The sequence below is a fragment of the Centrocercus urophasianus genome, unplaced genomic scaffold (genome assembly GCF_019232065.1).
Source record: "Centrocercus urophasianus isolate 14NV4802_14NV808 unplaced genomic scaffold, USGS_Curo_1.0 seq_34, whole genome shotgun sequence".
NCBI lineage: Eukaryota > Metazoa > Chordata > Aves > Galliformes > Phasianidae > Centrocercus > Centrocercus urophasianus.
The window spans coordinates 7498252-7524454 of record NW_024884911.1 but is presented as its reverse complement, the minus strand read 5'-3'; the positions used below and the strand labels follow the sequence as shown (position 1 = coordinate 7524454).

At 37.8% G+C, this 26203-nt stretch overlaps 1 protein-coding gene across 10 annotated transcripts in view; it reads left to right on the top strand.

Moving 5' to 3' along the window:
• DENND1A (DENN domain containing 1A) overlaps window positions 1-26203 on the top strand; it is a 172560-nt gene that overhangs the window by 32045 nt on the left and 114312 nt on the right. For 9 of the 10 annotated variants that reach the window (XM_042830877.1, XM_042830874.1, XM_042830875.1 and 6 more), the window contains exons 4-5: window positions 11317-11366; window positions 14515-14634. In XM_042830877.1, the coding sequence (XP_042686811.1) occupies window positions 11317-11366; window positions 14515-14634 (170 nt within the window). Of the gene's footprint in view, window positions 1-11316; window positions 11367-14514; window positions 14635-17521; window positions 17596-26203 lie in introns of those variants that run through there. The other variant, XM_042830878.1, reaches the window with a different exon arrangement.

Sequence of the window (26203 nt, the reverse complement as noted above, 5' to 3'; positions counted from 1 at the left end):
AGGAGTAATTTGAACTGAAGCATTCTGGAACCAACTTCACCTCCTTCAGCAAAGCTGGTTCAAGTCTAGAGAGAGAGAAAGAGAGAGTGGACAGGACTCTTAAATCATGGCCCTTGCCTGTGGGACTGAGCATTTCCTGAAGTGAGGCTTTTTTCAAGGCTAGAACTGTATTAATACATGAAAGTGGGGAAAAAAAAGCCCACTATATTCCTTGTTTGTCTCATTATATCATCATCATACGCTACAAGTTTTTTCTTTGCCTTTCCTTTAGACCATGAAAGAAGTCTGGTTTTCTTATCTATTGATTCCATTCATGTTTTTATATACCTTTTCTTTCACCAGAATTAAAAAATAATGCAAAGCTTCTTCTAATGCCTTTGTTTATGTAGTAGGGCATATTATCTTTGTTCTAACCTTGAAAAATAAGTGATAAAGGTTCTTAATTGAACCACTGACATAATCTCTTCATCCAAACTCCATTTAAGAGTTAAGTTCAGTACATCTAAGTAGTATGGAAGTTAAATTTTTCTATGATGAGAGAATTCAGAGAATATGTATAGCAGCCTAATGGAATAGCTGCTTTTAAGTAGTCCTTCAGATACTGAACAGAGTTTTGCATGACATTGTAACATTCTAGGCTTGTTTATGACTTTGTACATTTGTTTTACTACTGCCAGGTGCTAAGCTGCAAAAATGATTGCAATGGGTTTGTACTGAGCAAAGCAGTTAAGTCAGTACCTGAAAAAAGTTAGTCCTGAAGCCTGAGCATGCTGAGTGAGAAAGTACTCAGAACTGTTTCCTTTTTAGTCCGCTAGTTAAGCAATCTCAGCAGTTACTGCATTTGTGTCTATGGAGGAGTTGAGCTGGAGATGCTGTTTTCTCCCTTTGTTCCATCACTGAATTAGTGGTACATTTTTCCAGTTCTGATATTTGCATTTCAGAAAATACGGTGCACGGCAGCAGTGCTAAAAATGCAGAAGACAACAAAGAACTGCCAGTTAATCTTTTGAAGGGGCCCAGGAGGTGACTTAGGTGACTTGATTTTGGCCTGAGAGTTCCCGGAATAATGCTGGACTCTGAAGTCTGCGTGGGAAAGCCATGCCAAAAGCCAGTGTTCAGAAGTGAGACAAATTTGGAATGGAAACAGAGGAATCATGGGGTTCAAGTGTGAGGAAAAGTGGCTGAAGCCGCTTTCTAAACAGTTTCAGTTTTCATTCATGTAAAATTTGAGTTGGTAGTCGAAGTTTAATAAACACGACTTGATTTTACCACAAATTATTCAATTGAGAACAAATATTACTGAATACAATTGTCTGGCCTTTGTTATACAAGAGGTCAGACTAGATGATCATAATGGTCCCTTCTGGCCTTAAAAACCTCTGAATACATGAATAATTTAAAACCTGTCCTGCCAGCCCTTATTCGTTGAGGTGGCCATATTGAAATCCTTTGGGGACTACTCATGTGAGTAAAGGTTGTGGGATCAGGCCTGAAGTGAGTAATCATTATCACCTATGTTTAAATTCATTGATAAAACTATAAAATATTCACATCGAGTGAAGATAAGATCCTTTAAAATGAAAGATGCTTGTGCAGTAATGTCCTATTTGTTTAAGCTGGCCATTATCAAAATGTTATAGAAAATTTTATTTTTTCAGTCTGCTGAAAATATTTGATTACTTTCTGGTGCTGTAGAGCAATATATGAACGATTTCAAAAGTTAGCAACGTGTAGAAAGTATCTTTGCTTCGTCAGAACAATAACAAATTCCAGCAATGTGGTAGATATAAGCATATTAAAATCGTTGTCGTCTCGGTGCTCTTAATGATCATTCTTGTTATGGTTGGTTGTGCTGATGTTTGTATGCACAATAAATCAGTTCTGCTGTTTGATCAGGACACTGACTGAAACAGGATTAAACTAAATATCAGCAGGTAAGTGGTGTGGTTTCGTTCAGATCATCTTGAATTCTTGTAGCCAGGTGCAGAGGCCACGAAAGATTTCTAGAGGCTGCTCTTCATTGTTTTTCTGGGTTTCCAGGGCAGCAGCAGAGTTCCTTGACTCATTTTGACAGGAGTGGGAGTTCCTAGAGTTTGGGGCTCACTGGAGGTAGATGGAAATACAACCTTTTTTTTCTTTTTCTTTTTTTTTCCTCCCAAACTGGAGTCTTACTATCTGGGATCATTTCTTTGGAGCTGGCATGAGCTTTTATGGGCTCCCTCATACAACGCTGTAAGATCACGCTGTTTGCCTATTTCTTTTCTGGAGACATAATTTATGTGCAAACACGGATTCCTGAAGAAGTCAGCTGGTGATTTGTTACTTCAATTATACAAAGTAATCATACGAAGTATTCAGTCATGGTCTTCTGTGTGGTTTTCAGATCCCTGTGCCTTATATAGTTCAGAGAGTGTATTGCTAGGGTGCCCTACAGAATACACACAGTAACTGCATGCAAGAATGCTGAGTGTAAGAGAACTTCTGTTCTGGATGGTGTTTTCTTTTAATACTTTACTATCTTAGCTGTGAAAGAGAATTGATGTGTAAGAATGTGTAACTGGATCTTTGGGCTTTTTACATAACCTAATTTCCTGTGAATGCATTTTCTCATAGGTCTGTTGTGAGGCTTGTGTCGGCACACTTGTGAACGTGAGCCTGAGAAATGGGAACTCCCAAGTTTAAAAACAAAGGCTGGCCGTTGTCCCGTTTGGGATAGTTCAGTTTTGTTACATTGCCTTACCTGCAAAGAGCAGGTGTCGTGTAGCTGAGAAGCAACTTCATCAGCAACTGCTTTAAAGCACTTAGAGAACGTGTGTTCTTTGCAGCAGTGAGCAGGATCAGGTGGTTGCCATCAGAAGACATTTGTGAGAAATTACATCAATTTTTTGTATTTGATAACAGCCTGTTACTCCGTGGTGTTACACGTATATCCGTGGCGTTCTTCTTGGCAGCCGTATTCAGTTTGTTAGTAACAATTCTACGTGCGTTCTTCTATTTTCTTTCAAATAGAATAGAAGTGTTTACCTCTCAAGACTTATGTATTCTGCTCAGTGGTTGGTTAGAATTCCTGATCTGTAGCTTACTTTGTGCTGAGGATGTCACTAATGGAGAATTTATGCTTGAATTTACGATGAATTTGTAAAATGACTCATTGAATGCAGTCTAGTATTTTCTTTAGTGACTGGTGCAGGAAGAAATTGGACTCTAATGTTATTCTCTTTTGCTTTTTAATACTTCGGATTTCCGCAAAAGATTTTGTCAGTGAAATCCCTTAATTTTGCAATGAGAGATGATAGAATTTCCATAATAGTGTAGGTGAATAAAAAGTGATGTTGAGGTCCTTTGCAAAAAAGGCAAAGAAGTTCTTTGTGGCAAATTTTTGTCTTTGCTTCTTAACTGTAAAATTGTGCTGCTGTCTTTAAACTGTTTGCTTTCAACATCATGAATTTCTTCAGGCCTTTTTCCCTAAGAAGGGACAGGAGTTGATTTTTAATAATACTTAAAATTCATGGAAGTCAGCTTATTTGTTTTCTTATTTAGTTTCTTCAGTGGCTGTCCTTTTTGCTTAATTTATGACATCATTGTGATTCATTTCTCCATTAATTTTGTTTCTTGTCTGTGCCCAGATGCTGTTGAGGTGTCTGTAAAATCTTGCACCTAACTAGAAGAAACTGGAATTTTGAAAAGTCAGAGCTGTTTTTCCTACCCCTGATGAATAAATGCCTTTTTGGGGCTAAGCTCCAATGCAGTTCAGTGAAGGTGTTATGTGGTTACATGGGTGCTTACGGTTTTCAGTGTGGCTTTGGCGAGCTGGCCTTTTGTCTTTTAGTGTATGATGTTTGTGTGAATGAGTTTTTGTGCTTTGCAATATGTTCTTACGAATGTCAGATCTAGCCAGTTCTTTTCATGAACATGAATAAAAATCTAATTGGAATACCATCTTCGTCATGTCCTGCAATCACGAAGTTTGCATTTGATAAACAGAACATTTTTCGGACAATCTGGTAGATACTTTAAAAAATTTTTACTTGCACATATTTTTGAGAAGGTTGGACAGTGAACGATGCAGGAATGACTAAAAAACCCATGATCTAGTCCCTTTATGTAATCAGTGTATATTTTGTGAGCACACCTTGTTAACTACCCATTGCAGAGCCTTATTGGTGTTTTTGAATAATTTGTTTAAACTGTGCAGTACAGATTCCTTATTTTAGCACTGAGGCACACAAAGGCTTCTTTTAGCAGCCTTTAATTTTGTACTTATGTATGTGACATAGCCTGTGGCTGTGATCTCCACTGTGAATCTGCAGTTGTTTTGGGATGAAAGAAGAAGGCAGCTGGAAACTCAGTAGCTACATCTAGCTGTCTACCTAGAGAAGGCCTTGATTTCAAGTTTATCTAAACAAGCTCGACTAATCCCAACTATCTGGGGGGATCCACTGTCAAAACAAGCAGCATGGCCCTAAGGCAAACACAACCATACAGAAATGAAGGCTGGGACTTCCAATACTCCAATGACTGCCTACTGGAGGCTTTTTTTTTTTCCTGAAAGAGTAAGAGAGGTGGAATTTGCATAATGCCTTTTCATTGGGAACTTTTGGAAAGCTGACAGAGGTCCAGCTTATAGCTCTGTAGCCACAATACGGAGTCTATAGGAGAATCCTTGAATGACCTAACCATATTGAAAGAAAAAATGAAAGCATCCAAGTATAGCCAAGTGAGTGTGGAAAAGAGGGCTGCTGCATTGTCTAACATCTGCTCTACTTCTCGTTAGTTTTGTTCTTTGGTATTCTATGTGGACTTTGGAGAAACCTAAGACAGCCTAACACGAATCCTATAATCTTCCTTCTGAATATTTATGCAGTGTGCCAGCCTCTAAGCTGTCCTTTGCATCTTCCTATTTCCCCCTCATTTTCATGCTCTCAAATGAGGCCAACATTTCAAAAGCTAAATAAATGTTTGTGAATGTTTATAAAAGATTTGCATAAATTTCTCCTTGTTTGACAAAGATCACTTTTTTCTTATGCCAGTTCTGAAATTTTTTAAAGGTTTTGGTGCTTGTCTTGACAACAAAGTCCTGCCTCGGAGGACAATGATTGCTGATTAAGTGGGTATGGGGTAGCAGCTGAATAGAGCATTTGAGGCAATGTGTAAAAGAGCCAGTCATAAGCCAGAATTATAATATTTAACACATGCTAACCAGTGGATACACTGAGCTCCGTATTTCGGTGTGAGGTACCTGTGCTACTGACTTGGTGTGATGATTTTTTCAAACTTGATTTTTTCCTAAATAAAGTTGAAAGGAAAATATTCCTCGTCTTTAATTGCCAAATATTTACAGTTCTAGTTATCTGATATTGATGTTTCTTATCTGTACCAGTAGCGCAGTGTTTGTGCACATCATTGGCCTTGATTTTAATGCTTGTTTATACAGTTTTTCAGTTCTTCATGATTTGAGTGGAACAATTATTCTGATTGCAACTGTTGTAGATTTTCATTTTTTTCAACATAGCATGTTAGCTGAAATCCAGTTGTCTCACAATAAAACTAATCTCAATTCACTTGGAGGGATTTTAAAGGCCTTTACTCAGGACCCCTCTTTGCAAAATTGCTTAAATAGTTAGCTCAGCTTTACTTTCAGCTTTTTTCTACCAAAAAACAAGCAATAGTCATTTTTGCTCTTTTGTTCTATTAGTTGAGAGGTTGAAGTTGTCATTAAGGCACAAACTAGAGCTACTTCTCTGACACAGTTTTTATCACATCTGCTAGGCCTGTGTCCCAGGAGGAGCTGTGCAGAGCGGTGAATTCAGCATAGGCCCATTATCTGCTGTTTTTGCGTATGTTGTAAAAGGAGTGAGACCTCAGGGAGGCTTGGAGCCTCCTCCCGTGTAATGTCCAAATCAGATTTGAAGGACTGGTGGCAGGAAAGCTTTGGCCTTGGGGTGTGAATTCTAAGAAACAGAGTCACAATTAGGTTTAAAAAATTCAGGGATTTTGAGCTTTATCGTGAAATATGTTTTTAGTAATGCAATGAGAAAAGTTTCCCATCTGTGCACATATTTTCTGTGCTTAAAATATTTAAATGATAGCAGGTCCCAATATACTTTGGAAATGTTATTTATTTCTTGCAGTTGATCTTATGGTGATTGTGTCTGCATGTGTTTGTTTTCTTTTGTTTTGAACAGCATTTTCCTGAGGTCAGTGCAACGATGCCATTTCCCCCTCATAAGGGGAGAAGTGACTGGTAGGGGAAAAAAAAACCCTCCTCTGGTCCAAGCTTTGTAATTACTCAGAAAGAGCTACTAGAATTGTGGAACCCTAAGCAAATGGGTGGACTGGTCCTGGACATTTGTGCTGACATACAAAGAGCGCTAAAAAAGTAGAGAGAAAACGAAGTTGGGACAGTATAATTGTAAATGATGCACCTGTTTCTTTTAGAGTGGAAGAGCTTTCTAAAGAAGTGATTAAAATTGATTCCCAATATATTTTGGTGATTATCAAAGCTATTAATGTTCATCACTACTGTGAGATGTAGAATGATACCATTAAAACCAATGCAAGATGAAGTTTGATGTGTTTTGCAAGCCAAGGTTTTCTTCTTTTAAGAATGTGTGCTGTCAGTTCTGGAAAAAAATGGATTCTTTAAAATGGAGGAAAATGGTGCTTTTATGTTTACTGTTCTTTGCTTTCTGTGATCTGATATCATGCAAAAATTGGAGCTCTTTGTTGTGACGCAGCCTTTCCATGCAGGATACCTTACTTTAATTTGAGAATTCATTTTATAAAGCTGTTGGAATGCTTCTGAATGTTAAGTACATGATTACATGGCACAATTACATAATTGATGAGAATAATCTTTAATAATAGTAACTTTAGGACAATTTGATATAAGCCGGCATTACTAACAAATGCAAATGAACGTCTAAACCTTCGGAAGATGAGATTTACTGATCCCTGATTGTTGCTGTTGTCTTTGTTAGTGGATGGATTTTTTTTTTGTTGTTCTAGTATTACTTTCTTAGATCTGTATTATTTCAGTAAAACGCTGATGCAAGACTGCGTTTTCCTGGTCATTGTAAAGTAGCTGCTTTGTAGAGTGCTGTTTAAGGTAGCAGCAGCACTTGTTACTGAGGTGCTCCTTTTTGACGTGCATAAAGATGTTTCCTTTCCTAGGAACACATACGTGAAATTCTGACCAACTGCACAGCAAACAGGGTTTACGTTGCTGTAGGTTTTGTACATTTCCTTTCAGTGTTCTGTGCATGGAGTTGTTGCCTGTTTTAAGTTGGTTATTTGGGTGCGCTGACATCTGTTTGGAGTTCTTAATCCTGTTGTTCCATTGCAGTGGGTGATCTAAATAATTCTTAGCTTAAAATTATGCAAATAGATGATTTAAATTTGAAAGCAGTTTACAATTTTGTGGTAATAAGGTAGATTAAAGTACTATTCAAATTTAAAAGTAGTTGAATAATGTTTTACTTAAATTCTTAGCACTCCTATGTTGTATTTACATTTTCAAATATTAACATTAATCAAAGATCAACATGTTCAAATTTGATTTTGTTTCTGAGCAGAAATAATAAATACACAAAACCTTTCAGTGGTGAATTTCTTTTAGTCCCTCATTTCACTTCATGGTAGCTTGCAGTAAGTTGCTTTGTTCTGTAGCTCTCAGCTAAAATAGCCCCCACAAAAGCATCTGCAGCTCAGGCCCAGGCAGAGCTCCATAGCCCAGCTCAGTGCTTCTGCAGCCCCTTTGTGCCCCTCCCTGCTCTCAGAGCTCCTTTTTTTCCTCCTCTGCCTGTTGAGGTCTTCCTGCAGCTTTTTGGGTGGCCCTCGGTGCAAACAGGATGCATTTCATGCTGGTTTCATGGATTCTGGTGGTATTTCTGGCTGCAGAAGACAAAGACTGCTTGCATTTTCCACCCTCTCTGTCCAGCATTTTGCTTATGGCAAACCTCACTTATACTTCCTCTGAGTGGAAATCAAGTATATAATCCAGTATTCATCTCTTTCATCACTGAGTCATGTCTTCTCTCCATGCCAATGTATTTAGCAGCTTTCTTTTCCATGTGCTTTAGAAGTGTATCTTGTGTGGAGTGTGAAGGGAGAAAGAAATCGTTTCAGAGACTGCCTTACCTCCATAAATTGCTGTGTGACACAAAAGGGCTGAACACTCTCTTCCTGGCTCATTTATTTTGAAAACTTTGCTACTGAAACCAAACTTAATCAATGAGCTCTGTGTTGTCTCCGATAAGTTATGTACTGGCTTTATTGATTGGGAAGGATTTTAGAAAACCCATGTGGGGTTTATAATGTCAGCAGTGTTTTGATTATGAAAAGAGTTGGAACCTTGGGACACGGAACCAGGTGGTGTATGTCCTAAAGCCACTGGTGACACGGCTGGGCTGAATCCCTCAGGGGACGCAGTTCATGCCCTGCACTTTAACTGTGTTGGCTGCCTGCTATAGATGCACTTTTTGCTCATTAAAATGTTAAAAATCAAACTGCATGTAAGAAGATTTGTGAAAATATAAACTTGGGGATTGATCCAGAAAACTGGCATGTGATACCCTAGAGACGTGGGTTTCAGCTACTGGGTAATTTGCGCTTATCAGCTGTGTGTCCTGGATTGTATTGTTTGGTTTGCTTTTCAGATGTTTTGTTTTAGAGGCATTTTGTAGGTTTTTCTTAAAAAAAAATAGGCATAAGGGAATAAAATAAGAAAAAAGTCTATGGATGCTACCCTTGTGTTTCATGTCAGGTAAAAACATGGAATGGATTATAAGATGCTGGCATGGAGGAGTTGTAGCTTTTGTTTTATGGTGGGTTTTTTTGTTTGGAGTCCTAAAGAGCGAATGTTTTTTTCGAGGCTGTAACCAATCACCTGAAGTTGGGTTTTACATAGGGATTGCCAAGCTTTAAAACTGAGCACTACTTAATTGGGGGAAAAAAAAGTATATTTGTATTCACAGGCTTGCTACTTGAGCAAAAATAGGGTTGGTCTCTAGTAATTGTATGTCTTACATGCAAAAGATCAGCATTTTTGCTAATTAGAGCCTAATTCTCTGTTGTAGTTAAAATTTAGAACTAAGTCTGTGATTAACCTGTACTAGTCTCAATCTTTCAGTTGTAAGACAACACAGATAGGTATTGGTATATAATGAGTGGCAGGTTTTGTCCAATAATGCAAAAACTATGTTATAATATCATTTCAGAGTCTTTTTTTGAAAGGCAGGGCAGTGTATAGTGAAATAAATTCAGTGTTTTTTCTCTTTAAACACACTTTTTGTTTTTAGGAAGCCATAAAAATTAAGAGAAGTGGAAAGAGAGTTTTGAGTAATACAGTCCATTATCCTCCAGTAACACAATGCTGGTGAGATGCAGACATGTTTTATCAAATAAGTGTTTATGCTGGCAGTTACAGTAAACATTCAAAGCTTTATCAAAATAATGGAGAGTACATTCTACTTTTATGTTATTGATGATTTGTTATCTTTTAACAATTTCGTTTCAGAATTGTATGTAGCTGCTATGCACAATGAAGTCAATAAATACATAGTCACTCTGCTGCAATTATGATTTCAGCTGGTTTACAATTCTGATTTTCTTTTTTGTGGTTTGAGCTTTCAGCAATGGGTAAAGGACAAGTGTGAAATAACTTAGATTTGTCCAGGTGCAGTTTTTGTGCATGAGCAATTGGAGTTGTGCAGGAGACTGTCAGTCCTTGTGGAAGTCAGAGGCACTGCACAAGGATGAATCCAGTCTTGTTAATTGAGTTCTTTACTATCAAGGCTTCTTGGATGAAAATGCGTTTCTGCAGACTTTACTCTGAAACCTGCATGGATGCTTCACAGGTTTCCTCTGTTAAAATTGAAAGGAGGTTTTTTCATTGCTTTACATGCCATCCTTCAATAGATTCTTTCTTGTTCTTTAAAAACAGAAGGTTGTTAAATAATCTATCAATAAACTGTCAAGAAGTCAAAGTTTCCATATCTGTTTCTGCGTGGAATCCAAAGAACTTGCTCCATTTTAGTCGCCAGGAGACCTCCGAAGAATAGTTCTGGAGCAGTTGAGCTTGAAACCATTGCTAAGAATGGGATGTGCTTGTTTGAATTATGTAGGAGGAACATGTTCTTGCAAGAGAGTCAATATGCTTTCCGCTTCATTGAATAGGTGATTAGATTGATGTCGTTTATTTGTTGAATGGTGGCATTGGTTTTAGAAGTAAATGAAGCGAAAAGCATCAATTTAGTTATTGGTGATAATTTATTACTATGGCCAGAAAAGTGTTGAGTTTATCAGGTTTGCCATCCAGTCAGAATGATCTTGTAGCTGAAATCAGAAATATATGTGATGTTACAGGTCCTGAAGTATTTCACTGTGAAGGAGAGTGGACGATGAACTGGCTGGTAGTAGGTCTGCAATCTGAGTTGACCTTTATGGTGGATTTTGTAATACAAACTGGAATATTATAGAAGGACACAGTGTGAGCAGATTACTTCTGTGTGTGAATGCAGCTGTTTTGGTACATGTATTTTTTTGCTTCTTTAATGACTATATTCATTTAAAGGCGTGCAGTGGAAGGTGATTTATTAAAATGTTTTTAATGTTCTAATTTTCACAGTCATGGGTTTTTTTTTTTTGAGATCATACGTATGTGTAAAAGTTCTGTGTGTGTGGTGCTGTTTTGCAACATTTAGGAAATGGTTTGTAGTTTAAACAGTATTTCTTTTAATACACGTTATTTTAATCGGTCTTGTAACACTCACATTGTCTTTCTAATAGCAGCAGGCAGTGTTAAACATTCCTGCTAGGAGACCTATTGGCTTTCTTTTGTTATTTATCTTGCTGATGTTGGGAAGTATTCTCTAATCCCCCAGACCTCTGTTCCTAGGTAACAGTCAAAAGCTGTGCCAGCAGAAGTGGTCCTGCCAGGCCAAACCCATGTGGGTTGGTGTTATTCACTATGATCCATATGGTCAGGGTAGAGATTGTCCCTAGAGAAGTGTTAACACTCAACAACCCAACCTCCTCCTATCCTTTGGAGAATTGCTGGATGGCTCCTGCTGCCTGCCCATGTGTGAATCTTGATTAATTTTTCATTTTTAATGAAGTTTGATCATGTTTATTATTTCACATGATTGACTGCCTGGTACTCCTTCCATGTAATTGATAAAGCCCATATTTCTTCATCTGTCTCGTCTTTCTTCAGGGCAAAGTTGTGAAATTGTGTGATGTGGTTAATATTAGATTTATTGGTCCCATTGGATGTATAAATTATCTCTCTTTTTCTTTTTTTTTTTCTCTCCACAGGAAGTTCTACAGACTTTGACCAAGTTTTGTTTCCCCTTCTACATGGACAGGTAGGATGAGATTTTCAAACTTGACAAGAAAATAAGCTTCTCATAAAACCACTGCAAAAAGTAAAAAACATAATGTTCTTAGTGTTCTCTTTGATTGACTGTGATTAAAAGTGCCAAAGTGCAAATCCTGGTCTCAGAATCCGTTTGTCCTGGAGTTTTCATGGACGGAGTAAAATAAAAAAAAAAAAGTTTGAGCTGTTCAGTGGCAGCCACAAAAATGTGTTTTGTTTTACTTCTGTGTAACATTTGGATGTGAAAACGCTTGGGTAGTAATTGTGAAATATGCATGTTCATGTCAGAACTTCTTTACATCTGGATTTTACTTCTCATTTGCCAAAATTTGGGAAGAATTCATAAAGTGCTTTACCTTTCGAGGCCTTGATCTTAGCTCGAATGCTGATGCCTTCCTTGTGACTTCTTAATTCCAGTTCTAATTTTTTTGAAAAATGGTGGTCTAGTTTCTAATGGACTGGAGAAGAACTGTAGCTGACTGAGAAAATTTCTTCTTGTGATTTAGGAATTGTCAGAAATTTTGTAGTTTTTTAGATTGTTAGTTTTGTTCTTACTGTGAGTTAGGTCTGACGATTTCATGGTGAGAGCAAGCGTTCAGATTTTGAAAGTGCACTGCTGCTTGTGCTGCATAGGAACAGCATTTCATTGGTTAGAATCACATGTCTGAGGTCAGCTATGTGGTAATCTGTAGTTGGAGGAAGCTGAAAGCTTGAACAGATCGTGAAGGTGATAATGTTCTCTCAGCCCTCTGGGCAGTTCCTGCAGGTCAGGGTTGAGAGATGCTGGTGAGGCACTGCTGGCAAGAGCTGACACTGCCAACACCTCTACTGTACCTCATTTGTACATAAAAAGAGAATTTGAATATCCTAGACTGTCAGCAAGAGCTTCTTAGCTGATGCTTGTGGACTTGAGTAACCTTCGAAAGCCACAAATTCTCCTGGTAATTTGGAATCACTTTTTACTGATCTTTTTCCCTTGCTTAAGTGGAGGGATTGGGGAAGTAGATGTAGATATTTTTCTCATGTGCATGTTTAGAGTTGCTCCCTTCATACTGTGGACACATTTATGGTTGTAACATGAAGTATGATTGTACCTGGGGTTTTGTTATTGTTTTCTCTCTTTTTTTCCTCCAGAGATAGAACATTTTTGAAAGATAGAAACATTGAAAACCCATATGGGGTGCACATGAGAACTTAATGAAAAGTATGTCTCACTCCTGGATTCAGCTTTTTGACTGAGCATCACAGACTGACACAGAAAAGCCAGCCATTTTGAAAACTAAGAAGGGTTTGTGGTCTTGGGGTATACCTAAAATTTAGATTAAAAGATGTCTTAAGTTGCACCTGAAAGAGTTGTCTGCCACATCTCTTCCTTCTTTTCCAAGTGCAAAAATCTTTAGGTTAGCTGGAAGGAACTTACCAACTTGTTGCAATTGGGTGATAAACAAGCTTCTCCCTGCCGCGAGTGAAGCATGTTTTTTTCTCTCCTGTTCCATAATTTTAATTGTCAGCTAGAATGCTTTTCTGCACACACTCTGCTCTTGGCCTTGTTAAAATTAAGCATGTAATCCTCTTCTAAAACACCATAGTAAAATCACCATAGTAACATTACATCCAAGCTTTACAGATAAAACTTAGCACCAGTAAGGGATTTTTTGGTGTACCCTACCAGCTCAGTATGGTTTATGGAAATGCTGTTCTGTTGACAGTTACAATTCTGCAGGATATTAGTACTCACGCTAATTCTCGGGGTACTGAAATGCTCTTAAGTGTCTTTCTTTTTGTCCTCCTGTGAATATGGAGCACTTAGTGCTGGATGGGTCCAACTTTTCTTTATGAAAGTCTATTTTTCTTTATTTTCTCTAGATATTTGCTTGTTTTTAGGGCTCATTACTATGATAGCTAATTGGCCTGAAATTTTATTCTGTGTTTGTTTGTCATTGTTGCTACTGAGTTGTAAAGATGCACATGCAAATTTTATTCATATTTTTCTGTTCTCACTGAAAAAACAACCTGAAATAAGTGTTAATTTCATATCATTATGAGAAATCAAATTGAAAATCTAAGTCAGCTAATAATTTTATTAGTCACAGCTTTCCCACTGAAAAATCAGCATTTGTGTTAAGTAGTAAGCTTACATCTCTACAGTATAACTACATCTCAGTAAAGTGGCAGGTGAATTGGCTTAGTTTGAATGGAACTTACCATCACCACACGAGTGCTCGATCAACTTCAGATAGATGTGGTGTACCTTAGGTATGTCTTTCATTTTGTTCATAAACAGCATTCAAAAAGTATTGTGCCTAAACGTAAAGCAAATTTTTTTGATGTGACCATTCTCAGCACTTACCTGAGTTTTCCAATCCAGCTGGATTTTGCTGGAGTGATACTTCCCACCGGGGTGTGAGTGGCAGCCAATATCTGTGAAGTTATTAGCTCATTTTGTGCTGCTCTTGAAGAGCCTTTTAGATCCTACAGATGAGGCAGATGACTTGGAAAAATTGTTTTAAAGTCTTAAAAAATCATGCCTACAGTCATAGCTGGCTCTAGTGCAGTATGCTTTTGATCCCAGTTATCTTTTCCTCCTTTGCACATAGTATGTTCTTTCCTTTAACTGATTGCAAAGCTGCTAGAGTAAAGGAGAGTCCTCCGGCATGGGCAGAGTTGCTGGTCACTGAGGAATGGTCTACACAGCATACTTACAGAATTGGTAGATAGATATAAGACTTCAGTAAGTCAATATCTGAGTGTCAGATAAGCTCAGCATGTTATTTATGAAGCATTGTCTTGCTGTTAGAGTAAACCGATTTTCAAATGAAGAATAATATTTTGCCTGCATGACAGAACAAGGGTTTTGTTTGTGCTGTATGTACTGCTTTGAAAATGGTTTATCCTTTTTTGTTTAAAGATAAATGCATTGTTTAGTATCATCCCACACTAAAGCCACTTGCATATTTAAGTTTTCAGAGGATATATATTTTCTGATTTGATTTCTTGGAGGGAAAAACAACAACAAAAACACAACCTTCTAGTAAAAGAGGAAATGCTATGGGACTTGCGTACTTGGATTGGTGGATACCTTTGACTTGAAGTTAGCTCAGCATTAAGTTTTTCCTTTTTATTCTCTTTATTTTCAGCCATGCAGTTAGCCAAGTTGGACAGAACTTTACATTTGTCCTTACAGACATTGACAGCAAACAGAGGTTTGGGTTCTGTCGCTTATCTTCTGGGGCCAAAAGCTGCTTCTGTATCTTAAGGTAAGTCTGTGGTTTAGCTTTTGGCGGACAGGGAAACAGTGTTTTGACTTTGCATTGTTACACTGTAATTATAATTTCCAGCTGTTCAAAATTACTTTCCTATCTAGTCCAAAGTCACTGCTCTTTTGCAGAAGTGCTGCAAGATGTCTTGCACTTTGAGTTCTTCTGTAGATAATTATATTTGTTTGTAGTCCATTTTCTTGAATTAATGATACAGAGGAAAAAAAAAATCAATGTTTCTTTGCAGTAATTTGTTATGAGATTGCATAATGACGTTATCTTTTGCTGTCAGAACTGATCTTGGTAAGACATTTTGTGGACATTTGTATATGCAAGTTTTATTAACGATGCATCTGCTGGTAGCGGAGGAAATGTCTTCAGTGCTGATGCTGTCTGTGTTCTGAAAGTTTGTGTGTATGAGCTTTATGTTGTCCTGCTGAGGGTTTCGTAGTGTTTGCCATATACAGATGGATGGCTGAAGGTGGGAGCAATGCATTTTGTGTAGTATAGACTAAGAAGTTCTAGCCCAGCTTTTATGATCACCTATGGGCATGTTGAAATAGTCTGTGATTTTTATTTACATTTTTCACAAGAATTGATGCAGGTACAATAAGGTTTCATATCTATCCATATGTTAGTTCCATTAAAAATTCTATGGAAATAAAGATTTCTACCTGCTACCCTGCCTTTGTTTTTATTTATTGGTTTTTTTATCCATCCGTCGTCTTCTTCTTCATGTTTTGGCGCAGTGTCCTAGACAAAGAGAGTTGAGATTTAGCTGTGTGAAGAGCCAGCTGGGTGACTGGATGGTGTTGAAGCAGTCAGGAATGAGGACCCTGTTCTCAGTGATTGTAAACATCTGTCTCAGTTGTTTCTGGTTTGTTCTTCACATGGGAGAATCTAGTGTAAGAAAGAGAGGAACTTGTCCTTGGCGTATGAGTTTTGCATGTGGCACATGGCAGAACGGGACCTTCTTATTGAATACGACTCCTGGAGTATTTTGGAGACGGTGTTGCAAAATGTAAGAGAAGCTGTCCAGTGCAAGGACATTTCTGCCTTTATTGAGTTGAATCCAGCAATGCTGTGAAATAGGTTGATTGTTGTGTGTAATTTAACATGAGTACATTTGTGCAGCTTGTGTTGGCTCGTGACTTGTAAAGATATCGACTGTTCACTGTCCTGTACTGCAGCATTACACTGGCAGCAGGGATCTGCTAACTAGACCTTCATTGCTGAAGTCTAGCATTTGGAAAAAATAGTGTGAAGCCTACCAAAATTACTGATTATCTGTGTGGGAGGAGGGATGACGGGTGCTTTGTCAGCAGTTTCTTTCATTCCATCCTCTCTTCAGTATTTTCAACCATTAAAAGCTACGGCGATGGCAGTCCAGCAGTGTGAACCAGATATGGAAGACAGAGGTATTTTCCTAGTTCCTCTATGCAGACAGGGAACTGATTCGCTTGTGTGGGGAGTGCCTGGTTACATAGAGTAACTTTTCTTGATTAATGATGAATAAAAGGGTAGACACAGTTTAAGAAATGAGTCTAAACGATTAGTATGAGTCCATTCTTGATCTCTCCTGGATAAGAGTTCTTTGCTGTCAGCTCCCTTATGTTGAGTGAGTGCCAAGAAGAAATGGTGGAGTTATGTTGTAGCTAAATGCCTTCTGCTTCGAATCATACCTAACATAAAGAAATAAAAATTAAAAACTGAACCAACTGAAAGAAGCAGCCAAACCAATGCAGGAACAGCAGTAGGTGAATTGGGATTCAGCTTCATTCCTGTTGTCTCATTCTCCTGTGGACTAATGAGAAAATGAAAGATCGTCTTTAATGCAAATGAATGTAAGTTTTGTAGGATAATGAAGAGTATAAATAAGCATCGTATGGATTTACTCTCTCTGTTCCCAGAACTGCAGCAGCCATTGTTAATGTGAATCTTCTTGGTGTCCTTCATGAATGAAATTAGAAATAATTAGGATTATACAATTCTAATAATTTAGTTTTAATAACAGAGTTACTTTAATTCATAAGGATGCTGCTGTGAATGGGTGCATCAAAATATGCTGAAGCAAGTGAGAATTTTATGGTAAAAGCGAGTGAAGATGAAAAGAATGCTTCTTGGTGTATTTTTAAATTACAGGTTGTTTAAAGTGTGGGAGTGTGTGTGGTTTCCACTCTGTTTTTTTTCTGCTGACAAAATGATTGCATTTACACCTGCACCATTTAAGTCTAGGCAGACCTTTCTCACCACCAGCAGTTGCTGCGTAACCAGTGGACTCTGAGCGCTAAGCCCAGCAAATGCATGCGATCCTCACCAAGAGTCTTGAAAACTTTTTTGACTCCTCTACTTGAAGCTTCCTGCCTGCTTCAGCACTTTTGAACTAGTCTGCTCAATTTTCCTTCTAAACTGTTCCTGAGTTAAAAGTATTACATTGCCTCAGTGTACTTTGTTGGAGATTGCTGGCAGCATTCTGTTAGAATTGTACAAGCTGCGTCTCCGGTAGATACTCAGTGGAAAACTGGATGTCTGCAAGCTTCAGGTATTCCTTGCTGTGCTCAGTGACAAAATAAGAATTAAGCAATATTGTTTGTTATTGGAGATAACATTCAGCTGTTTATCAGTGACAGGTTTGGTGTATCTGGGCATGGCAAAAGGGTTTGGAGGTGGAAAATGGCTAGTGTTTTGGTTCATCATAGAAGAGGAACAGAAAAAGGAAATTGTTTTCATTCAGCTTGTGCTTTAAAAAAACGTCAGCAGAACTTTGGAAACAGTTGAAAGCTGTGACAGTTCTCAGAGTGCCATAAGTCGTAGCCCTGACCTTGAGATGTGAAGTGATCCAGACACTTCTTTGTGTGTGTGCAGAGTACAGTAAGGCACTCCTAGGAGTTCAATAGCAGCAATGTTGTCGTCATGGATGTTGCTCCTGTGGCCAGCAGAAAGCCAATTCAGTTTTACACTGTAAGTCCTTTGGCTATTTTAACTGCTAATCTTTAATAATCTGCTTTCAAGATAGCTTTCATAATTGTTGCAAGAAATGCCAACATATTTTTTCCTAATATTTATATATTTCTGTAATCTCTTTTGTTTCTGCATGGATATCAACATGCAAATTTCTGGAAATAGCTGGTTGGTAAGTTGAGAACCTGCATTGTTTAGGTGTTCTGGGGTTTTCCTTTAACGTAGAGCCATCGACTATCTCTCATATTCATTTTTCTCTTCCCCCCCCCCCCTTGATTTTTAGCTAAAAACAAAACTGCAGTGATCTGATACTGCTTGAATCCTGAGTTGCACAGCTGTGTGTATGACGGTTACTTTCTGCATTTCAGACAGCAGAGGGCGAACAAAAGCACAGAACAATTGTCACAGATGGTCTGGTGGGTTTTTTGAGGCTCTAAAAGGTGAAGTGAATTAAAAAAGCCCAGAAGCTCATCCACCACACATCAAAATGTTTTGGTCAAATTGGTACTTTGTACTGCCTTTTGCAGTGCAATGTATTAGAAAACTTTAAGATGTGCTTTTTAATATTTTTCCTTTCCAAATGGTGAATGCATGGAGTGTTGAGAGCTAGTGTCAAAGCTGTGAAATCCTGAGTTATAATCTGATTTTAATATCGTAAGAAGATTTCAGTACCTAAAGAGTTCTTCTTTTTAAGGTGCCTTTTAAGGACTTCAGGATTTTGGCTCAAATAAATCCTTGTAGATGTGCATTAAGGTGCTGAAACTTTTTTGTTGTTTTTGTGGGTTTTGCTGTTGTTTTGGTTTTATGTGTTTTTTCTTTGATTTGTCTTTATAGATTTGCTTTAGTGTAACTGTGCATCAGATTTGTGATGGGCTTTTGAGGGTGAGTGGTACAAATAGTTCTGAATTCAGTGATGAGTTGTAGTGTTCTATTACAAAAAAAAAAAAGTCATAGAGACAATTCCATACTCTGCTTCTCATACAATTCGGGGGCATCCTTTTAACACTGTTATCAGGCATGTCCCAACTTCTGTTCTGGAATTGGTATGCTCGTGTTTCTCATGTTTTTAAAGTTTTGTGTGTGTGTAGATGAAATGCTCTTTCATAGGGTGAAAAAGTTTCATTAACCTCAATGGTGTCAAAGATGTACACAATTTGTTCTTGAAAGAAAATATAGTTCCATAACCTTCTGCTTTCTTGTATTCTTTAAGTATACAGATACCTTCTGATTCCTAAGGATTTGCGTGTTGACACTTAATTTTAATTTCATCATTGCCTTTAGTCTCCTTGCTGGTTGATCTCTTCAAATTTCTAGCAACCCTCTGTGCAGAGTTCTGCTGAAGCCGGCTTGTTCGTTGTGTTGTGGGTGCTGATGCTCAGCAGGCTTCGTGCCTTCAGCTAACTTCTACCTCTAGAACTCTAGCTGCACAGACACTGATGGATTTGAGTGTTGTTTTGGTCGGAAAACAGTATGGAAAGCAATTTGTGTTAGTAAGTGTACCAAAAGAAGTGCTGTGCTTCATTTCACAGTCTGGTTTCTTGAAGATTAGGTTGAGGAACGCTTTTGGTTATGGTTTGCTTCTGGGGTGGCAGAGTGAAAACCTCAGAGCTACAGGTGTTACGAGCATGTCAGTTAGTACTTACACTGTTTCTAAGTATGTTTCTTACAGTGTTTTGAATGATCTGAAGATGTATGAAGACAATGTATTATAAAGCTATGAAGCTGCTGCTAAGTGTGTGAAGCTTAAATTCTTGGGAGAGGTTGAAGAGTGGAATTTTATTTTTTTATGTATTTATTTTCCCTCTGAGAAAGGTATTAATTAAAAATACATGTAAGTTTTCATTGCAGCTGAAGTTTTTTTTGAACGTGTTGTAGACTCTGGCTCCTGGCAGCTCTGGAAGAGCAAGTTCTGCTTTAAGAATACGTAAAATATTGATAACTCAACCTATTTTTTTTTTTTTTTACCCTTACTGCAGAATCTTTACAAAACTGACAGTTTTATAGTTTTCAAAAGATTTTTGAACTTGGTTTTTATGTATCTGAAGAATTTTACTAGGCTGTGTAAGAACACAACTAAATTGTTAATGCAGACTGGATTACTGCTATGTACAGTACCAAAATCTGTAAACTTTTGCACTTTACTGATTACGTTTAAATGTATTTTCTGGGATGTCACGAAAGCATTGTACTTTATTCATTCTTGAATTGCAAAGCAGACAGAACATCTGCTGTAGTGCTCCACTCCCACAGAAGCTGAACTCCATAGAGCTCTGGCAGCTCTAAGCAGGTGATGTTGCTGTTTTAACTGCCATTTCTACACAAATGTGATTTTGCTCAATTTAATCCCGTATTTAATTTGAAATGTTTCTTTGCTTCAGATAACATAAAAGCAGCTCTGGAAGGTGTTAGGTAAGTACTGCCGGGCCATACAGGATCACTTCTCGGTCAGACGCTGCCTGCCTACGTGCTGGGTTTTGCCTTTCTGTCTGAAAGGGTTGCAGCAATAATAATGAAACATTCTGAGGGGAGGACATGGTCATGGGTGCGTGAATGAGATGGTGATAATTACTGCTTTGACACCACGAGGGAGGTGCGTGCTGCTGGAGAGGCTGTGCTGGCCCAGAGGCTCGTGTGTGCTGGAAGTCAACCGATGGAATTGTGAGCAAGAATTCTCTCATTCCTATCATTACGATAGGAACCTTGTGGTTGTGTTTTTTTTTTAATTAACTAGTAGAATTTCTATTTTTTCTGTTAAGCTGTTAGCTATAGCACCTACTTATAATTGCTTGAAAGGGTGCTAATAACTTAAGCTTATGGCTTTTATATTGCTTCATGTTCTGTTAAAGTTAAAAAAATAAGGTAAAACCTTGTATAGATTTCCCTTGGTTCATCAACTTACTGGCCAGTTACTGGTGTAAGAATGTGCTATACCCATGTGGAACTCAGATTTAGATTTGAAGTTTTCAGTGGGTATTCAGCCTTTTGTACCAAAAAAAAATCATTCTTCTGAAGTGAAATGCAGAAACGTTGGTGTGGAAATCCCTTTCAGCCAAAATAGTTAAGCTCTGCACCACTCTTTTTCTAAGATAAAAAGAAATGGATCTATAATAGTTTGTGGCAGATGGCAGAAAATGTAACTAACTGAATGTGATTCTGTATGGAGTTATTTGAGGTTTTTGGTGTGATTTGTTGTGAGTTCCTCTCCTCCCCCCTTTCCTTTCCTTTGATTGCGGTCTTTGTCCATTTATTCTTAGGATAGAATAAGATTTCTGAGCAGGGGCCTCTCTTGTGGTGCAAAGTGAGAATTGTTTTTAATTGAGCAGAAACATGTGGAAGGATCAGGAATATCTCAAGGGATTACAGAAAAATTCCAAATTTGTACTACTTACAGCTTGTGTTTAGAGCAGGGTCTGCTGGGAATAAATGTTAGTTAGTGTGACCTGTGACCTTAAAAACTGTTGACATGGATTTCAGCCAGAAACTAGCCACAGAACTCCTTTGTTAAGCTCATTCATAGCTCCTTGAAAACTCTAGTCAGTGAAAGTTGCCAGCTCAAATCTAAGGAAAGCAGGAAAGCAGAGCCCTTTTTTCCTTCAAGCCCCTCTCTTCCCCTCCCCCTCCCCCCCTTTTTTTTTCTTCCCATGCTTTGGAAACAGTGGACGCCCCTTAACCAGCAAGACTTCTTTAATAGGACTGCATCGCCTAAACTTGATTGGAATTGACAGCTTCCTGGCTCAGGCTTGCCAACTGGCAGGGCATTGATGCATAGGGGACAAACAGCTTTAAGGGCCTGTATACCACTGTTTGTGTATGTGCCTCCAAAATGTAACGCACTTCTGTTGTGATAGCTTCTAATCTAAAGAAAAAGTATCCCAAATCTGTTATGCTACTTCTATTTCACATCTTTCAATTATCTTGGGGAAAGAGATTGGGGAAAAAAAAATAATTATATATATATATATGTATAAATTATGAAAGAATTGTCCTGTTCTCTTGTAGAATTTTTCCCCTCCACGGGTAAGACCAGAAATTTATGCTTTGGGGGCGGAGGGAGGGGGGAATAGAAAAGGACACTTGGATTTTTATAATTCTGATTGTCCTTTATGTTGTCCTTTTTCTTTTTTTTTCCCTGGTGTTATTGTACTTAAAAATGTAATTACCCCACTATGAAGAGTTGAGTTTACAAGTCCTCTGCCTTATCCACTTACTTCTTTACAAATTTTTCCACTTAGGTGGATTTTGTGCATCCTGAGATGATTTCATGATGTGATTCCTTATGTGGTCTTCTGTGCCACAACTCACTTGGCTTCAGTTATATTTTTGAAGTAGAATGTTGTTTCACATGAGTAAGTTATGTTGCTGATATTCTCATCATTAGGTATAGATAGGTACAAAAAGGATGCAAGAGGGAGAATTCAAATTTTGCTTAATTGCAAGTAAAATAGAAGTATGCAGAAAGCATTATCTTTGTGAAGAATCACAGAGCAGCTGGTTGTTAAACTGGGATTAGAAGTACTTAATTGATTTACAATGAGTCTTAAAGCTTTTTCTCTTCTGCAGGTTAAAATCATGTTGGTTCAATACCCCTTGAACAACCTGTGATGTTTAACCACCCAAATACTACAGTTTTGGTTGAAGTATTTCTTAAAGGGTTGATTTTGTGCAAGAGCAACTTCATAAGGTTGATGTCTCTTGGAATAGCTTTCACGGTGTTTCTTTTGTTCTTTAAAGAAATGATAAAAAAAATGTGAATCAACCTCATTTCTGTCAAGGACAGGACTACGTACACCAGTATTAGTTGTTGTCTTAGCATGGAGAAGTGGGGTAATGGATGAAATTGGAAAGTGCTTTCCCCTGGCAGACCTCCTTTTCTACTGAAGGCATAAGATCTTGGCCCCCTCTCCTCAGTGTGCATCATCACTGAATTCGTGTTCTACAGTCACGGATCTGTAACCTGGTTATGTTTTTGTAGGCATTGGTTTCAAAAAAAGTACTTTGCTGTCACTGGTTTTCCTGTTTTTTGCCCTTGTCACCTCTGCATATATAGGCAACTGGGACTGTATTTTGAGTATGTTGGAATGAACTGGAAGATTGGGAAGGGGGTTTGCATGGAGAGCAACGTGGCACAGGACTGCCAGGATTTGTTCTATAACCATCAGTGACTCCAGTCAGCAATTCTTGTGATTATATTTAATTTGGTATAGCTTTTGTTTAGTTTAGTGTATTTTGAACCATATTAAACTTAGGGGGAAAAGTCACAGTCCTCAGCAATCGCAGTACTATCTATGACTGCAGAAGTACTGTGCAGCTGCAGAAATGAGTTGTTAACCGTTTAGGGCCAGAGGAAGTATTTATTTTGCTAGTTTCAAAGCTGTAATTACAAGACCCAGGCTGCAAGCAGTGACTGTAGATAAGCCCAGAGCAGAGATGTTTGCTTTTATTTTTTTATTTTACTTATCCTCACTTCTTTCCCTCGCCGGTTTTGCTGTTAAGATTTCTGCATGGACATGGAAAAAAGTGTCCCTACATAAATAAATAAGAAAAAAAGAAGGTCCAGTCTTATAAGGATTTACCACAGTTATGTATTAAATAAAATGACAATACAGAAAATCAGTGTTTTACTTCCATATCCGTCTGTACAATACTTCTAAGCCTTCCAAAAACGTGTTTGGTAATGGCTGCAAATGATACGAGACACTTTTTGGACAGTCTATTTGGTCTTTGTTCTGTATCGACCCTGGAATCCCTGTACTTCTTAAAATGCTTCAGAGATGAAAGCAAATAGCAAACTGATTCCATTACACGTTGGCAGAGGCCACAAAAAGTGCATGTATAAGTCATGAGAAATTGGATCCCTCTGATTCAGCAGTACAAGAAAATTGTACCTAATAAAAATGTTGTTATTGAGCCTCTGTCTGCCTTCTTCATGGATTTTTTTTTTTTTTTTTTTTTTTTTAAATTTCCTTTTGGCTGTGAACTGAACACATCCATTTATTGTAAGAGTTGAGGATTCTTTCTCAGTTTCTTTGCGTGAACCTTATAGAGAAAAAGGCAAGCAAGACTTGTTGCTCAGGTCCCACCTTCCTTCCCAGGAGTTACAGGCTAGAACTGTAGGAAAACAGTTAGACTTCCTCTTCTGTGTTTGAGAGGCAATGGATCTAAAGTGGCTTAGAAAATGTGAGAATTCCATGAATGTGGTGTGCAGGGTTGCAGAGGGTCTGCAGTTGTTGCAGGCATTTTGCTTTAACTTGACGTGTTTATAAAACAGTTTACATCTTAAAAGTTCAGGGTTTTTACCCCCACTGATTTGCTTAAGCAAACACTGGTTTTTATTTTCAGTTACTTGTCAGCATATGTACGGAAATGTGATGAACCTAGTAGAAGGAGAGCTTGACATCAATTAAATTCAGCTATCTGCTTTGTGTTTCTTTTCTGATATGGTTTTCAGTATGGTTTTATAAACTTCCTGTAATTTTTTTCTCATTTTCCTTACCAATCTTAGAAGATAGAGATGAGCTATTTTAAAATGTAGCTAGGAGGAATAGGGGGAATAACATTTTTTAATTATATCTGCTTATTTGCTTTCATTTTCATCCCTGCTACATCACAGGCTGTTTCTCAGGTCTGAATGGCAGCCTTCATGGTAGCCTTAATATCTTTTCTTGTTCTTTTAAAAAACTTTATGAAGTGTCTCTAGAGTTATTTTAGCTTTCTAAAATGATAATACCTGCGATGCTGAATAAAATATGCTTACTAAAATAGTCTTAAACAGGGAAAAGCATTTAATAATGCATTTTTTATGTCCCGTTGCTAAAAATCTCCAATAGAAGTTTGTAATAGCTCTCATTGGTCCTCTTATTGTTGTTATTCGTAATAATTACTCAAAATTAATATCGTGTGGGTGTGTATTTCGTAAGGATGTGCCGGCTGCTACGTCTGTGTGCAGATATGTGAGTTGTGTACAAACAGTTCTGTATGTGAGCATTTCCTAAAGCGCTTGGTGTCACAAACCAAGAGGAGACTTAAAGAATCCTGTTGATTCTACATGTGGATTGCATTTTCTTTTCTATTAAGGTATAAGGTGTGTACAGTATTTCCTCTTATTTCTTGTCCTTGAAATTGCATGCAACATCACAATGGTAGCTGTAGAAGTGCATTTTGTTGATGTTTTAAGACCGACGTTGAAATGAGTCGATTCCACTGAACTCCTAAATAATAATTTCTTGTTTTCAACTAGATGTACTTGATAAATAATAAGTCAATAGGGAATTTGTAAAGTGACACTCAGTGAAAAGCTTTAGAGTTTTTATTATGGTGTCAGTGGATCTGTTAAAAGCTTTGCTCGCTGAGCTTGAAATTTTGAAGTACGGTTGAATTGGTTTAAATATTTTTGTTGAAATTTAAATACAGTAGAACCCTGCTAAACCACGCAGATAAAAGTGGCAAGCTCCTTGTATGCCTTGCCAGAAATGGACAGACTTTTGCAGTAAGGTGTTTCTAGGTTTCGTTGTTTTTAGCATGCCACAGTGTGCTTTACTGTGTTATACTGGGTTTCTGTTGTTCTTCATAGTGGCAAAATAAACCCATCTGAAAACATACTCTCTTCGTCCAGCCATTTCAACTCTTCTCCCTTTAATTTTTGTGTACATTTCAGTATTATTGATTTTCACTGAGACCTTTAGCAGTAATGGCAAGTTGTGCTGTCATATGTGATACTAATGAAAATAAGAAAAAGATTGAGGAAGACAGAATTCTGCAAGTGCTGAAGTCTGGATTTTTCTGTAATGACAGATGTTCCGAAAGAGTTTGAGGTCCTTCTACATAAAGGAAGGACACTGGTTATGGTACTTTTCAATGAATTGAGAGATCCAGTATTTCCATTTCTGGCTTCTCTTCTGCCTTGCCATGCACACCCTCATTGCTCTGCCCCGTGGTTGAAATAGGGATGTGAAGGCCTCCTGCCAATGCTTATTGCATGAGACTGGATGACGATGGTGTTTGAAATGTGCGTTTCCCTCACTGCAAACAGCTCTGATTTGTATCCATCGAGTTTGAGGTTTGATCTTTATTGCAGGATTTTTTTTAATATTAAATACTGTGAAGTATAAAAGCCAACCAGTCTGCTTCCTTGATACACGCACAGCCCTGTCCCTTCTGGAAGGCCGTACCTGGTGTGCTCCAGCAGGGGCAGATTGTGAAAGAAGGAACATCTGGAAATGTTGAATGCCTGAGATGGTTGGTTAGTATTAGGAAAATATCTTTTTTCTTTTTTTTTTTTTTTCTTCATTGAACATCCTAGATAAGCCTGTGCTGCTGATTGATAACTGAATATATGAGCTGAACAAAAGGAGTGCCCTGGGAAATACGTATCTTAGAAATAAGCATTGAGAGTAAATTTTCCAACCATTGAACTTAATTACCTTCTTGTAAATAAGAGGTTGCAAAGAATATTAATAAGAACACATTATTTGGCTACTGTTCAGTCATTCTTCACTGTTCTTAGTGTTTGTTGGAGGAAAAAGTGTTCATCATTATATATGTGTATTTATGCATAATTATTTGTAGTTGAAAGCTTAGATGTTGTGCTTTAACACTGTTGTTTATTTCT